Here is a 17,374-nt window from a genome sequence, read left to right on the forward strand (position 1 = left end):
CACTATTAATATGTGGGGTTTAATGTGCACTTTAAGCTTTAGTATTTATTCTTTTACATATGTGGGTACCTTTGTATTTAGGGCATAAATTTTCAGAATTGATACTTTATCTTGGTGGGTTTTTCCTGTGATGAATATGTAAATTCCTTCCCAATCCCTTTGGTTAATTTTGGTTTGAAGTCTATTTTGTAGATATTAGAATAGCTACACCAGTTTACTTCTTAAGTCCATTGATTGGAGAGTCCTTCCCCAGCCTTTTACTCTGAGATAGTGTCTGTCTTTGAAGATGAGGTGTGTTTCTTGTATGCAGCAAAAGGATGGATCCCGTTTTCTTATCCATTCTGTTAGCCTGTGTCTTTTTATAGGCAAATTGAGTCTATTGATATTAAGGGATATTAATGACCAGTGATTGTTAATTCCTGTTATCTTTTGGTGGTAGTGTATGTGTATTTCCCTTCTTTGGGATTTGCTACTGTGGGGTTATCTATTGTCTGCGTTTTCATGGGTGCATCTAACGTCCTTAGGTTGGTGTTTTCCTAGAAGGAATTTTTATCACTCAGGATATGTGAAGGTATTTAAGATTCTTAAATGCTTCTATGCAGGGCATTACAAAGGACTTAGGAGAGCTGTGTCCATAACTTGGGTCAAAGACCAAATATTAGAACTAATATTTTTCCTAGTAATCATGTTGTATTTATGTTTGTGTTATTATGCTAGAGTACCTGAGACAGTGTAAATTATATACAAAAAAATTTAATTACCTGGCTCTTCACATGGCCCTAATCAAGAAGCTAAGATCTCAAACCAGAAAGTGACTATAATCACCATTGAAAACCATTCATAACTTCTTAGGCTAGCATTCAACTTTTGAAATTTCCCAGCTTCCCATAACAGTGCCGCAGTTGGAGATTAAATATTTAAAATATGAGCCTGTTGGGGACATTGCACATTAATACCATAACAGTATCCTTTTATAATGACATTAGTCCCACTCATGAGAGAGAGACCTCATGACAGAGGTCTCTTAAAGGTTTTAAATTCTTACTGCTGTTCCAATGGCAGTTGTATTTTAACATGAATTTTGGACAAATCTTTATACCATAACAATGGCTCTTTTTAAACTGTGTTAGTTAGCCTGGTTTCCCCATTGTAACAAAATACCCAAGAAAATCAGCTTAAAGGAGAGGAGGTTTAATTTGGGTCATAATTATAAACATTTCCAACTGTGGCCTCTGGGTTCACTGTTTCTGGCTGTGTTGTGAGGCAGAACATTGTGCAAAGGAATGTGGGAGAAGAAAGTTGCCAACCTCCTGCCTACCAGGGAAAGACTGAAAGTGAGAGGAGAATGCAGGTGTCTTTGGGGGTCTAGAGGCAAAATAGACCTTTCAAAGGCACGTGCCAGTAACTTACTCCCTATAATAGACCCCTCCCTTCCTCACATTTACCTTTAAACTCATTAGTCAATCAGTCACTGATATGGTTCAAATACTCATAATCAAATTAGCTCCGAAAGCTCCACCTCTGAATGCTGCTGCATTAGGGACCAAGCTCAATATAAGAATTTTTGAAGGATATTTTTTTATCCTACCAATAGAATAAGGGTCTTTGAAAAATTCCTTTGTCAGAAGTTAACCAGACAAGATTGAACTGGGACCACAGGAGGAAAAATGGAAGTCTACCAATACCACAAGACAGATTCCTCACATAACATTATCTCCTCTTGTGGTCTTATTCATTAGGACAAACCCAAATATTTACAGATCATTCTGCAGGGAGAATAGATTTTGTTTTAATAGTTTGTGTCTCCAAAACCATTGGTTTCTCTCAAAATCACTCTATACTACTAATTATTGCCATTAGTCCTATTAACCCCACATCCTTTAAAGGGTTTACATAAGTTTCTGACCAGTTTGGCCTAATACAAAGTTTTTATGAATTGTTTGAATGTTTTATACAAAGTGTTTTGATCACAATCAGCCCCTTCCCTGAACTCTTCTTGGATCTACCCCTCTCCCTTTCTCACCCACACAACCTCAACTTTGTGTCCATCCCCATGTCTTTTTTCCATTTAAACCATTAGTCATTCTAGTGAACATTCATAAGGTAGAGGAAGCTGGGCACTGTGGAGCAAGGGATTGTACACTGAACTTCTAGTGTGACTAAGAGATTCATAACTTGGAGAAACATTTACTGTTATACCCTTATATAAGTCAAGTTAAACATTTAGAGCACAATCAACTAAATTCAGTAAACTACAAACCCAATAAATTTGTTTGTTCATACATTAATATGGTATAGATAAATTTTGTAATTCTTGACATTGTCAAAATATATACAAAAAGATATTTTGCTTCTAGATATGAGACAGAATTATTCATATATCTCCGAGAAGGGCAACTAAGTAATCTGTATCAATATTTCAAAGACACTTGATCTCTGAATTAACTGCTTAACCGGTAGGATTTTTTCTTCAAATGTAAATAAAAAATAAGCTTTATATGTAGTTTATCTTAGCATTTAGCAGTAACGGTAGAAATGCTCCTTAATAGGGATTTTGGTATTTAATAATAGGGATTATGGAATATTAAAAATAATAGAATGCGCTTTTGATTTTTTTAAGAAGAAAGTTGTAGCACTATAGGTAGTTATCAAAACTAAGTGAAAAGAAAAGGTGGGGGTTATTGGAGTATTCATTAATTAACTATATTTCTATGTGCTTTTAAACTATAATCCACATATTTTCAACCAATTTTAAAAAACAATAAACAATATAATAAAATTTACATAATTTATAATATTATGGGAATATTAACCCTTACCTTTATTGAATACATTTGCTCGTCTGTTTGCTTGGGGGAGGGCACACTGGTGAAAAGGCACCTCTGGAGGTCAGAGGGCAGCTGGCACCTCTGGAGGTCAGAGGGCAGCTGTCCGGAGCTGGCATTTCAACCCAAATCATAAACCTTGGTAGCAGGTATCTTTCCCCATTGTACCATCTTACCTGCCTCACCAATCACTTGTTTTATAAATATATAATTAATTTTCTATGAGTATAAAACTGTAAAGATGTAGGGTAATATACGTTTCTATTCAGATGTTCAAGTGTCATGACAGGACATGTCTTACGGTAGAGATGAGGTAAAGTTCTTGTTTGGATGAATTCTTTAGAGCAATGTTGCTGTTTAATAAGATGCCATTTTGATGAACAGAGCATCTTCTACATAATGAATTTTGTATCTCAAATGTAGGAAAACTTGAACCAGACAGAATTTTAAGTATTGTGCATTTCTGAAAAAAAAGGCATTGATCACCTTCTCCTTAGGTATTTAGTACTGATGGAAATTAATTCTTTAGCCCATCTTTGAATCTGTTTAAAATCTCGACTTTCTCATACTCTTATACAAAATAAAATGCACAGACTTTTCCATGACAGACTTGCTTGGGGATTTCTATCTACAAATTGCAATAAGATATTGAGCAGCCACAGGTAAGTCTAAGATCGGTTCTCCCTGTTCCTACTACATCAGTTCCAAAAATACAAGAAAAAATCTAGAGAAAAATCCACTGTTTATTAATGATTTGAATTGAAATAAAGACAGTCTTTAAAGAAGGCAGACTTTCTATAGGTCATTTTCAGTGTCATAATTGAGATGTTTGTGGTTTGAACATGTTTTCGATATCACTTGTTTCTGCAATTTAAAAATATTCTTTGGACAAAAGATCCTTGCCTGGTCCAGAGAGGCAGATAAAGCCATTTGTAGAATGTAAAAGCATCAGGACCAGGCAGCTAATTAGGAATTTATTCATTCAGACATGCAAGTCAGCTTCTCTTTGGGACTCTATCCAAGTAAACACAGAAAACCTCAAAATGCATACACAGACAGATTCGTTAGTGTGTAGATTGACATAATTCATCATGATTTCTCACATGTGTCTTTTGGGGACTATGTGCCTGTAAACTTTATTATTATTATTTGTATTTACTTATGGTAGAAAGAAAATTATGCTATTCCTGGGGAAAGGCACTGTTGTTTGGGGATTCCTAATTAGTTGTTTCCTGTTCATTTTACTTGCAAATGTACTGCTTTTCTCTCTAGAAGTTTTTTAACAGCCCAGATGACAAAGCATTCAGTTTCATGAAGATGTTAACAACTAAACAAATGCTTAGATTTTAATTCAAAAGAAAACAAGGAAGAACTCATGGGTGGACAGTATAATGGGGAAATCAGCAAGAAGTCCTACTAAAGACCTGTTGTCAAGAGTCCTTGTCTTTTGTCCATGATGAAGCAGAGAAGTTTAACATTTTGAAGTGTAAGACACTTCAGGACAGATTACTTGGGAGGAATTTCTGTGATGAAATGTTAGGTTGCTTTCAACTGATCATTAAGGAACCAATTTTGGATGTGTGTTCTGGGTCCCAAGGGAATAATGCATAGCAGTGAGCCCTTGCTAGGAATGATGGGATGGCTCCTCAGCACATGCTATAACACAATACATTACAACAGTAACACATTGCTTCTGGAAGTCAAAAGGAGCAAGGACTGGAGTGCATACTGTAATCCACACTTTTTCATTGATATGCAGTATAGTTATCCCCCTACTTATGGAAGCATTAGTTAACCACATCTTACTCCAGACACCTGCTCCGTGGAATTGCCACCTGACTCAGAAAACCATAAAACGCCTCTCAGAGTCCCTCCCTAGACTCCAGAATTGGCATTGTGTAATGACTAAGTTTCACAAACATTGCCTTCCTTGTCTCTAGAAGTATTCAGCTCCAGGCTTCAGTCCATATCTCATATCTACCTGGTGGGTGAGAAGGCTAGATTTTGACGAGTTTCCTCTTCAGTCTACCTGCCTCTCAATCATCCACATTGCCTTGTATCCTTCATTCCCTTCATCTGAAAGTTCTTCCTCAACAATCTCTTGAGTGAGCACGTAGCTATGACAGACGCTCTTATGTCCCATAGCGCCTTTCTGAGATCTGGAGGACAAGTCGGAGCTGTTTAGAATGAAAGGTGTTCAGGGAGCAAAAGCATTCCATAAGGAGAAGATGCCAGATACACTGAAGCAGAAAGCCACGCCAAGGGCGAGAGTTCTGCTTAGAGAGGAAAGCGATTGTGTACATGGGCACACTTAGAGATTCGAGGACAGGCTCTAAGCAAAGGAGTAGTATAGGAAATGAAGGCAGAAAGGCTAAAAACTTTCTAACTTGCCTAATCTATAGTTACCTAATGACAAAGGATTGAAAACTTTAGACCATCACCTATATTTTAGACTATAAAAACCAGGTGATAGCTAAAATAATGTACGTGTTTGAGACACTTTGAAATCATATTCTAAAATTGAACAATGTTGTTCAAATCTTAAATTGTCTTTTAATAAAAAAAATCAGAGCCAGATATCAGTGTAAAAACTGAAAGATCAGAGAAGCAGAGTAAGCTGCAACCAACCTCACCTATCCAACTCCTTAGCCCATCCCATTTCCACGAATCCTCAGACTGAAAGCCTGAGTCCTCACCCGAAAGGGTCCCAGCTGAACTGCTTTAGTTCCTGTTTCCTCACGCCTTATACACCTTTCTTCACCATGCTGTCACTTCCTGGGATTAAAGGCATGTGTGCTTCCCAGTACTGGGATTAAAGATGTGTGCCACCACTGCTTGGCTCTGTTTCCAGTGTGGCGTTGAACTCACAGAGACCTAGATGAGTGATAGGATTAAGTGTGTGCCACCACTGTCTGGCTTCTATGTCTAATCTAGTGGCCGGCTCTGTCCTCTGATCCTCAGGCAAGCTTTATTAGGGTACACAATATATTGCCACAGAGCCTTTAGGATGTTCTGCTGAAAACTGTTGCTTATATGGGTTCTCCTACCTTATCTGCATGTCCACCATGATTGTGACTATAGCCCTCAATATCAAGGATGTAAAAAGCTACAACAGTGCCATCAGCCCAAAGACCTTCTCATTCTTTTTTTCCAAACACAATCTCACAAATGCAATATGAAGAATATGATGTAAGTCTTGTAAGGTATACTTACTCATAGATAGACAGCATGCATATAGCATATCATTTTAAACATTTTATTACAACACAAGTTTTAAATACTTTTCATGTGATATTTGCCAGGATCTGGCAGTAACTTAGGAGGGTGAGTCTTTAAAGACTGTGGACTTGGTTGCCATGTATATTAAACACATATGTGTATCATAGCTTTAGAGAAACTACATCTCAAAATCTATATAAAATAGAGAAAATTATGCATTGCATCTGACTGCCAAACACAGAACTAAACTAAGGGTTATTTTTGTAAACTCAATACTTCTCTACCATTTGGGTTGTAACTAATGTTACATTTCTAGTTGTTGAGAATGCAAATTGCCGTAATTTGTGATTTCTCAGAAGTACATTGATCTATAAATATATGCAGAGGTTAAAAGTAGCATGCACTGCTTTTGATCTTGGACAGGTATCTCTGTTTACCACCTTTCTGCTCTGTTCTGGCTCTTATGTTCTCATTTCCTATTCCCCTGGAATTTTAATAGTAGGTTTGTCCCTCCATCTACCACCCAGGTGATTATTATTTAAGGAATCAACAATGCAATTCAGTGCTTATAAATTGCTTCCCAGTAGGAAGGGCTTTGCACCCATAGACTTGTTCTCTGCTCTTCCCCACACGTCTTCAGTCTAAGCCCATCAAATATCCTTTCCAGAGCTCTGTAGTTTGGAGCAGTCATTTCAGTGTTGAGATTTTTATCTTCTCTGCATTTTTTTTTTAAAAACAAGGTTTGAGTAACTGTTTCTTTCTCTTGGCCCTCTTACACTAGGTATAGACTCTTAGGATGGCTTTTATCTACTCAAGCACTTGCCTGTCTCTTTCATGAGTTTACCTTGTCACTGAGATTCTCAATGAGATTCAGGTATGTGAAGAAAAGTGATGATGAGACCATGAGTGGCGAGAGTACTCCATGTAAGAAACATTATGTCTAAGATGGAGCAGGAACAGTGAGCTCCATAAAAAGTTCCCGTGGTTCTGGTGCATCAAGTCAAAAGACTATGGAACGGCCAAGGAGAGCATCTACACATTAATGCCGGATTTTATCTGATTAAATGGAGTACATTCCTGTTAGCTGAAGACTAGTCCTAGCTAAGTGCTTTCTGTCACAGCCTTACAGCAACTTACTAAGGTGTTATTAGGACTGCGTTTTCAGAAAAATAAATGGAGATATCAAGTTGCTAACTCAAGGTCGTTTTGAGGCAATGAGAAAGGCAAGGAAATTTGAGGAGAGGATGAGAGAGAGGAGATTTCACTTTGGAATTAAAGTGATTCCTTTTGCCAGCAGAGAAGCAGGAATTCCTGCACAATTAACAACTGCTCTGGGCCCTCCTCTTTTCTCAATCACATACTGGCAGCTTCCTAGGACTCTCATCAGAAACCCCATTACAAAGCAAGACCATACACTAAAAACCCCTTGTGCCACCCTAGGATATTCTGGTCTTACCTTGTCAGACTCTAGTTGTATCCAAGGCATATGTGGAACCATGTCATGTATCTCACTTACTAGATGAATGGGAAATCAGTTTTCATAAAAACTTTTGAGATGTAATCTGAGTACCACAAAAATGGTATATATGGCTAATCTCTGACTCTTAAGGATTCTGGACCCACACTTGGATACATATTTTTATGCAACTCTTCACTCATATCCTCAGTTCATCTTTTTCTAGGTGTGTATTTCTCTTAATGCTGGTCCGATACAAAAACAACTTTAATAACATTTCCAGCTTTATTTCACTATACTTGTTAGCCCCGAAATTCTTCCCAGCATAGAAGCTAATCATCCTGGTTTTCCCTGAGGTAGGTCTTTCCTAGACTAGAGGAACAGGAAGCTGTGCTGTCCCCTCTTGGCGAAACCATTAGCAATACTAAACAAAGTTTAGGCTGGAAATCTGATGGCAGGGCTAACATCATTCCTGTGGCTGTACTCTTGTGTCAGTTGCTAATAAATGACATATCAATGATGAGCAATATCAAAATATCTAGTGTGTTTTTTTCCATTTAAAATCAGCACATACATGAACATAGATATCAGTTTCTTTCTCAGTGTCAATGATATGCCTCATATAAATTGTAAAACAGGGTTGAAATTGAGTTTATTATCCAAATCGCAGGCAGTGCTGACCATGATGGAACCATTAGGAAATGATCTTTCTATTTAAACCTTCAAAAGTTCTTGCTGGCCCCTGCTAACACACACCTACTTTAACACTGTAATGTGTGTAACTACCCAATAAACTTACTTAAAAAAAATCCTTCTGCTAACCTTTGACCTTGAGGACTATGTATAATTTATCCTCTAAACAGTCAAATCTTTTCCTTTCTCATTTTTGGGAGATTTCCTTTCTACTAACATTTCTTTTTTGTTTATTTTGTTTGTTCTGAAACAACTAGATATTATGGAATCAATGTATTTTTTATTGTCATTTTCATTTAGGAGCTATGTTTTCTGTTCCTAATTAGCCTTTAAAAAAATAGTGTATTGTCCTGAGTACAATTGTTGCTTGTCTTTATTTTTTTGTTTGTGTTGAGTCTTCATTCTGTTTGAACTAGCATTCATTGTGGGAGGAAAGCATCCCTTCTGTTTCAGATATGCTGTGGAGCTTTTGTGAGTTCAGTGCTCTGAAGGCATTTGGGTTCAGGATTGATGTTGAATGTGAAGTTACAAGGGCACTGATCTGTGCTGTTTGGAGATGAGAGACAATGACTAAATACCACCACCCTATTGTTTAAATTTGCACAAGCTGCTATGTACTATAAAAAGCTTGAAAATTTTTATGTGTATTTACTTTTCCAGAATCTGAACAAAATAGCTTGTAAGTTAAAATATTAAAAAATAACTTTATAAAAGATGAATCTGGATTTTGAACACATTTAGATCTTAGATGAACTGAAAGTCTGCTTTCCTTCCATTCCTGAACATACACTTCTTGGTCCTTTGCCTCTGTTCTCCCACTCAGCTTCCCTCGCATACAACCACATGATAAAATACCATCCTCTTCAGGGCAATTTAAGAATATGGTCAGGTGACCTGTTTGAAGGACATTTGCTGCAATATTTGTTTAGCTGCTAAGAGCTCAGAGGACATACTTCTCTTAAAACATGGTAAGATCTTTTCTGAGTACAGGAGACTAAACTAAAGCTGGGTGAAAATAGTATTTCAGCCAAGCTACCTGAAGATTATGCAGTGATGCTCAGATTCTGAAGATTCTGAAGATGGAATGGTCTTCTCCAAATTTGCCCCACTCCATCAGGGTTACAAGGTTTCATATGCAAAGCTTTTATACAGAATTTTCAAGAGGCTTAATGAAAAGAAAAAAAATGCTTTCTGGCTATGAAATACCTCATTAAATAGTCAGACTGGAACTTCTGTACCTTTTACAACATCGTACAAGCAAAATCCACAGGAATTGAATTCGCATGTTGCTTATGTTATTAGGTTCAGTTGAGTAGCCAGCTTAATGAACTTTGCAAAGCTGGATATGCAAATCAAAGAATGAGAATTGATCCCAAACTTTTTCACTTAGGTAATTTCCATGGCTTCTCCTGTTCCACCCATCTACATTCTTTCTATAGCAGACTAGAGTTTCAGTAGAGAATTAGGATAGCCCTCTCCCATTTAGCCATAAATTACCATTTTTTGTTGTTTCTTACATTTTAAATGTTTGTTTGTCTATGTCCAGGAATGTATGTACTCGCTCATGTGTGTGCATATCTGCCAGGAGAGGCCAGAGGTCAGCACTGGGTGTGGTCCTTCCTCTATTACTTTCCATTTTTTTGAGACATATTTCCTGAATGTGGAGCTGATTATTTAGGCTCTCTCTATCTCCTTCCCTTTGACCCCTTCATTCCCACCTCTTTATCTTCCTCCTGAGAATCTTAGACTGAACCCAAGGAAGAATACCCTTCCTCATTTCTGGACTCACCTTTGGGTGGCCCGATCTTTGATTTTCAGCCTGTTCTGCACCGATCTATATCAAGAAGCATCCTTATATACACTGCTCAGTTATTCTTACTTTCAAGTTGGGTTTGCTCATCCAACCTTGCTTTCCAATTTAAAAGGGTATCCGAGAAGCTGATGTAACAAAGTCTGTGCCATTTAATGACCATAGATGTGTCATCTTTCATTAAAGGAGGAATTAGCTGCTTTTTACACTCACCAAACAAGTCTAAACTTGTTTAGTACATTTTCTCATTTTATTTAAGGAAAGCACTACACATGTAAGTAAGACTCTACTCCACTCACAGACTTATTTTATTGTGTGGGAATTAATTCTGCTTGTTAAAGCCCATGCTTCTCAGCAGCCTCACATTCTGCAGTCTGCAGTACACAGCAACCATCCCCAGGCCCACACTTCCCTTTTCTGTAAATAAGGTTGCATCAAAGGAGGATGTTTGAAGCTGGACTTTAAAAAATTGATTGTACTCTATCCTAGTCCTGGTGAAAAATAATTAGTTTATCAATTTAGGTATTTTTTTATCAAAATATGCTGATATTTTTGCTGAACCATAATAACTCATTTTAAACAACTGACACTCACTTCAGGCGCGGTGCTAACTATGTACATTTTACAACACCATAATTTCTTTAAAGTAAGACCCTTTTGAATTCCGTTTGAAGTGCCTGTGTTCCTTTGGCCGTTTCCAGAGCTTTCCTCTTTCTGTGTCTTGGGTTGCCATCCAGTGGTAACAGCCACATACTTCACTTGTATAACAAAGCCCTCTGCTTACTCTTCTGATTCAGAACCCAATAGTTAATGATAATTTGATACAACTAACCTATAACAGTTGTAGCCAAGCTTCCCTCTGAGCCCAATAAAGATAAACATATGTCTAGATATTGGCAGGGGAAACCAGCAGATCCTAGCTACAGAAAAAAATAGTTCTTTGATTTTCTTAGGAAGGTTATTAACCGTATTTTTTTCTTCAGATAAATGAGAAGTAAAGTGTTTGTGTAAGTTTCTACAGTGTCAGTAATTTTTAAATGTATATATCAGTGATAAATGCACTCAAATCAAATGTACCAGTGCTTGATGCTTTTTGCAGATGTGATGTTTTTCATGAGCAAAAGCACTACATATAAATTTAAGCAGAGAACTTAAAGCAGTTGAATCCACTTACATCATTTATTCCAAAATGGACAAGTTGTCTGTAGCATATGTGTCATTTAGAGGAGGTGTTTTGAATAACTTCTATAATCATCTTAGAAACTCTAGTTTGTGAATAGTGGTGAAGGGTTTGCACTATCATACCACAAACAGGAAAATATACTAAACACACCATAGTTTAAATTAGTGTTTCTATGAATAAAATAGAGCAGAATTTGCTTTGACGTTGTCTTTCAAAGTTTGAAGGTGAAAAGTTTGGAGGCAAAATAACTAGATTAAAATCATCTACATTAAAATTTGTGTCTTTGGATAGACATTGCTTTTCTTCAGATTGACTTAAGAAGTTGTAGGTCAGAACTTGTTAGTGTAACATATATTAGCTGCTTTCATCATTGTTCTGACAAAATGTTTGGGGGAACCCTTGTGGGGAGGTATTTTAGATGACTGTTTTGGAGAACTTGTTCTGCAGTCACTTGGCCCCATGTACTTGGGAAGAACTCCTGATAATGAGAGTATGTGCTAGAATACAGCCATCTACTTCAGGTGTGACTAGAAGGCAGAGAGAACCAATGCTCCCACTCAGTTTGCTTTATCCTCTTCGTTTTTTATTTTGTGCAAACCTCCAGTCAATGAGATGGTGTCCTTCCTCATACAGTTGTGTCTGGGATTGCCTTCACAGACTCACAGGTGTTTCTCATCAATCTCTTTAGTGATTCTAAATCTAATAAAGTTGATAATGAAGACTAATTATCACCGATCTACTCCTTGTTAACTTGATATTCAAAACACTTCACTAAATTGTGGTGTTCATCGTGGACCCTGCATGAGTCTTATTTTTAACTTATGATGCAAAATATATCCAGATCAGTTTCAGTAGTGCCCATAGTTTTAAGGGTTCTAATTTTGTTGTTTCCTTAACACTCAATACAAGCTTAGTTGTGAGCCCATATGAAATAAAATAGTAAGGTCTATTGTGTCAGTTTACAAAAAGGAGGAAAGGTGGGCCATGGAAGGAGAGACAGGAGCAAGGCAAGAATGCAGCCCTGCAGGGCAAATGTTAAGTGATCTAGCTCTATGTGTGGCACCTGGGGCTCATGGTGTTGAGATGTCAGCTCTAAACAGATGTATCAGGACCTCCCTATGGACTCTTTAGGCTGATTTAACTTATTATATGCAGATTTCCTGGGCAGATGTTCCATGTTTCTGGCAACTTAGACTCTGCATTCATAGTTTCATGCATTGCTTTCCTTGGTTCCCCTTTCAGGGACTCAGATCCTACCACATAATTCCTGGCATAACAAGTTTTCCTCCAAAGTCTTGATGAAAGTGTTCACAGCTTTCAAACTCCTACATTCTTCATGTTTGAAGAAACTAGCATCCCATGGGTAATGCCAAAGGCTACAGCTGGCTCAAGCAGTAGCTGGGTCTCTTTGAACAGCTGTAGCAGCCACTATTTGCCTGGCTGACTGAGCTATATAAATCACTGTGTAGATGTTCCTGGGCATGCAGGCCATCACTTGGATTTCTTATCAGTTAAGGAGAGAGCCTGAACTGAATGGGGTCTTCCCAATTTCTGAGATGTTCTTGCTGTCCGAATGCAGTGTGCTTGGGTTCTCCTTAATGGTCATGGTCTCTTTAAAAATTACACCCTCCTGATCTCCAGGTTCTTTCCACTAGTAACCAGACTGTACTTCTTCTGAGTTCTTTGCTCCTAACCCTTATGAAATCTCACTAAAAGTAGCTGCACCTAACCAAACCCATGCCATAATACTGTGCTGCATTGCTGTGTTGTCTGCCAAATTATTTCATCTTTTGTATTTAAACTCAGCATCTCAGAAAGATTCTGGACAAGGACAAAATGGAGGCAATGTATTCGCCAGTATATAACACAAATGATTTCTATGCTGGTTCCCTATAGAGTCATTTTGACCTAATTAAATTCATGTTTATATTAGTTACTTTTATTGCCACTGCAAAAAACAAAAAAACAAACAAACAAACAAACAAAAAACCACAAAGCAACTTAGTAAGACAGTATTTATTTTAACTCACACTTATAGAGTGTTTGGTCCATACTTGGCTGCCCCCATATACATGTACAGAACTTTGTGGCAGTGGGAAAGTTAGCCAGGAGGTAGCTGGCCAGCTAGGAAGCAAGAAGAGGAGAAATGCTAGTCTCAGATGGCTTTCCACTTGCCCTCTTCTTCCCATTCCCCGTGTTCATACTGTCCATAGGACGGTGTTCCTAATCAGGAGTCTTTCTCAGGCAACCCCCCCCCCCAGGAAACACCTTCACAGCTACACACAGAGGTGCACCTTACCTATAAACTAGATGTTTCTGAATCCAGTCAGCTTGAACATGATGATTCCCTATAATGTTCCCCTCCTCCATTTCCTAATCCCTTCTCCTTTGTGTTTATATGCAGTGTTTACATGTACATATTTGCACCTTGTGAGTGCCTGTGCCCGCAGAGGTCAGAAGGATGTAGGTTCCAGGAATTTCAGTTATAGCCTGTTGTCAACTGCTTGATATGGATGTTGAGAACCAAAGTTAGGTCTTCTGCAGGAGCAGCAAGTGCTTCTAACCACTGACACTGGTTTCCAAACTCATGCAACTTGTTCCTAAATGAGAACAAATGTTTCAGGTTTGTCCAAGTGTGCACCCCCCCTTCCTAGATTTTGAGTAGGGTCTAGGGATCTGGATTTGTGTCCTTGTGTTTGTACAACACATGCTCTACACACTGAGCCATATCACTAACCCTCTTTTTGGTTTTAATCTGTATTTCACTGATAATTAGTGATGTGAAAGTTTTATTACGGTTATTGTTTGTTTCATATATCTGTTGGCTGTCTGTGTTGCTTCCTTTGGGAAATGTCTGTTGATGCCAGTTTCCTAAGTCCTAAAATTTTTTGTGTTGTTTTATTTTCAATAACTTTATTTTGTCAGATTTCTTAAGTTAATGTTTATTTTTAATATTTTATTGATTTTTATTATATTCACCCCTCAGAAACCTCCCAGAAGCCCTCCCCAACTTCACATCCTCGGTTTTATTCTGCTGAGTCCAGACACTGCTGTCCACGTGTGTTTGTATGTTGGGATAAGGCCCATGACCTTAATACTTTGTCTCATAGGATTATTCCAGGTAAATGTTAGTGATGTCTCCCGTATATTTACTGTACTAACTTGTGTATTTATTATAATTTTAATTAAATCATTTATTTCAGAAAATGCATTTGTGTCACACCCTCTTCTAATTGCTGAAGTATAGACTTGATCAGGAAAAAATTCTTACTCTCTTGAGCTACACTCTGGGTTATTTTAGTGAAGTAATATCAGTGATAATTTCTACACTGTAAAAGCAGAAATTTAAAAAGAAAAGAGTAATGTACCAATTGAAATATTATTTTAGTTGGAATTTTACAGTTATTTTAAAAATGAGAGCCAAGTTTTTCTGTGACACATTCCGAACACAAAGCATTTTCTAGAACAAATAAAAAAGTTCCTTGTAAAGCAAGAGAAATTAAAATTTTATAATTAGCGTTCCTCATTTTAAATATTTAGTGTATATTTTATATGCAGTAGGATAGTCTCTTTTGGATAGCAACTCCATTTTTAGATTCTTGAAATACAAAAATAAGCGTTAATGCATTCTATTTTTTCTCTGTGCATTACCAATAATGAATGGCAGCAGCAAAGAGGAAATGATCTTGAGACATTATCTGCAACACTGCTGCTTCTCTTACCCACATTTCTCCCCATTTTTGGATGCTTATATGGTTCTTGTTTCTATGGCTGATGATATGGTCGTGCTCACCACTATAATATCCCTTCTGTCATCTTTCCATTGCTCCCGGCATGACGCACTGCAGCCCAGAGCAGAGGATCTGTTTGAATACAACTTGACTCTTGAAGGTTCTCAGTATTCCTACGTGTACTGCCTTGCTTTGCCATTCAGTTTGCATTGATTATTAAAGATGGCAATACCCAAACATGTCTGGTGACATACAATGATTTCATGTAGACAAAATCAATCAGCCCCTCCAGTTACTAGACACATGTTGCCTGTGCTTATTGAATCAGTAGCATGGGCTAAGATTTCGAAACAGCAAAATGAATGTCTCAACTTACAATTTGTTTAAATCTCTGGTCTAGAAGGATCACTTTTCCCTTTGGTTCTAGCCTTAATTAGCAAATCCCATGACTGTGATGTTGAAAGTAAAAGTTCTTAGTTTTGGAAATGAGAGAGGCCACTGCTGTTTCCACCTTTTGGTTTTGACTATGAGACAACAGTATCACATATTTTTAGGATATTAAAAGTACATTTGCCTTCTCTATCACATCCCAACATAGGATATTGTTTGTTGCCCGTATAGAGCCACTCTGTCTTCTTTAGCCATTTAATTGCACTTTTAAGTCATCTGGTGTGTGTGTGTGTGTGTGTGTGTGTGTGTGTGTGTGTGTGTGTGTACATTTATGGGAGTGTGGATGCTCATATACGTGCATAAATGTATGTGCATATGTGTGTAGAGACAAGATGTAAACTGCTATCATTCGTCAGGGTCTATTCATCCAGTTTTCTGGAGACAGTCTCTCACAGGGACCTGGGGCTCACTGATTGTTAGTCTGCCTGGCCAGTGATCTCCTGGAGATCCATCTATCTCTTTCTAAGCAGTGCTGGGTTTACAATCACACAGCATCATGCCTAGACTTTTGTATGAGTGCTGGGATTGAATTCATGCCCTGTGGTTGCATGGCAAGCACTTTACCAACTGACATTTTTCAACAATCTCCCTTTAAAGCAATGTAGTTATTAAGACCAATTAATTTCAGAAAGGTGGGTTTATATTCATTTCTTTTGATTCAAAGATTTGTTAAACATCACTTTCCATGGGGTGCGTAAGGTTGATGACAATGTCATAGAATCATCTGTTAGCAAAATGACTTATAGCAGTAGTGTTAAGTCGAAATCTTGGAGGAAAGACCACTGAATCTGAATGATGAATCAAACCTATCAGGTCATCCCAAACAAATCCTTCTCCATGCCTGGAAATACTGTGACAAAGAAATGATAAATGCCCATACTAACCTCTCTAATTTGATTATGACAAATGTGTGCCTGCATGAAAACATTGCACTCTACTCCATAGATTTATACCATTATCATGTGTCAGTCAGGACAGTCAGAGCATTCACATGAGGTTATTGTGTGTGATGGGTGGCTGGCGGCGAGCATGCTGTCAGCACCATGTAGATAGCAAGGTGCATTCAGGCAGTTCCTCATATCCTTCAGTGCGTGTCTGGATGGCACTATTTTTAGGTGAATGTTAAACTGGGTGGTCAGCCCCTCGATCACTCTTTACTGTCATTATACTAGAAAGGAAATGTCTTCATTTTCTAGATTAAACAGCTTCTTTTCTTTCCTTGGTCTTGTATTTAATATTCATTAGTTTCTTTGTAGAGTTTGTTCTTGTGTCTTTTTTTTTTGGTATGTATTCTTTTAATAACAGCCTTTGACTGTGAATCTGTCTGTCTGTCTTTGAGTGTGTTTGTGTGTTGCTGTGAGCTGCTGCTTGGGTTTTGAGAATGCTGTATAAGCACATCATTATTGAATCAAATTCTTGGTACACATTTGACTTGATTTTTATCTATCATTCAAAGCATTGGAGTTTTTTTTTCTAGTGACATATCAAGTTGGAAAATTATTTGTCTTTTTAATTTCCTATCTGGGCTTGATAAACTTTGGTTTCATCTCATGCTTCATTGTATTGACTTATTTTATGTAATATATTGAGCCATACTACTGATTCACAGCACACAGGATCCCAGAGCATTATCCTTCTGGGGTCTTTGATGGAATTGAAGACTAGATAGTTATAATTATAGTTTTCCTTAGTTATAATAAAAGATAAATTGGATATGAAACTTTAAACTCACAAAGACAGATGATAGAGTATTTTCTTTAATTTTGTCAAATGTAAATAGACTGGATATTTTAACTGACTTTTACTTGATAACTGTTCTTGTTGTATAATTTTACTATGTTAAAGTTAAAACCTTTCTTTTTGATTAGACAGAAAGGGGGAAATACTGTGGGATCCTGTACACTGTGAATGTGTGTTGCTCTCATTGGTTGATAATAAAGATTGATTTGGCCTATAACCAGGCAGAATAAGGCTGTGTTGCTGGAGTTTTTTCTTCGGGTCCCACCG

At 37.5% G+C, this 17,374-nt stretch overlaps 1 protein-coding gene across 3 annotated transcripts in view; it reads left to right on the plus strand.

Moving 5' to 3' along the window:
* Positions 1-17,374, plus strand: part of Gpc5 (glypican 5) — a 1,351,527-nt gene that overhangs the window by 326,544 nt on the left and 1,007,609 nt on the right. Inside the window, exon 6 of one of the 3 annotated variants that reach the window (XM_076545553.1) lies at positions 14,173-17,332. The exons of the other annotated variants lie outside the window; for them this stretch is intronic. Coding sequence (XP_076401668.1) covers positions 14,173-14,224 — 52 coding nt within the window. The 3' untranslated portion in view covers positions 14,225-17,332. Of the gene's footprint in view, positions 1-14,172; positions 17,333-17,374 lie in introns of those variants that run through there. 3 annotated transcript variants of the gene reach the window in all.

Source organism: Peromyscus maniculatus, chromosome 9 (assembly GCF_049852395.1).
Source record: "Peromyscus maniculatus bairdii isolate BWxNUB_F1_BW_parent chromosome 9, HU_Pman_BW_mat_3.1, whole genome shotgun sequence".
Classification (NCBI taxonomy): Eukaryota; Metazoa; Chordata; class Mammalia; order Rodentia; family Cricetidae; genus Peromyscus; species Peromyscus maniculatus.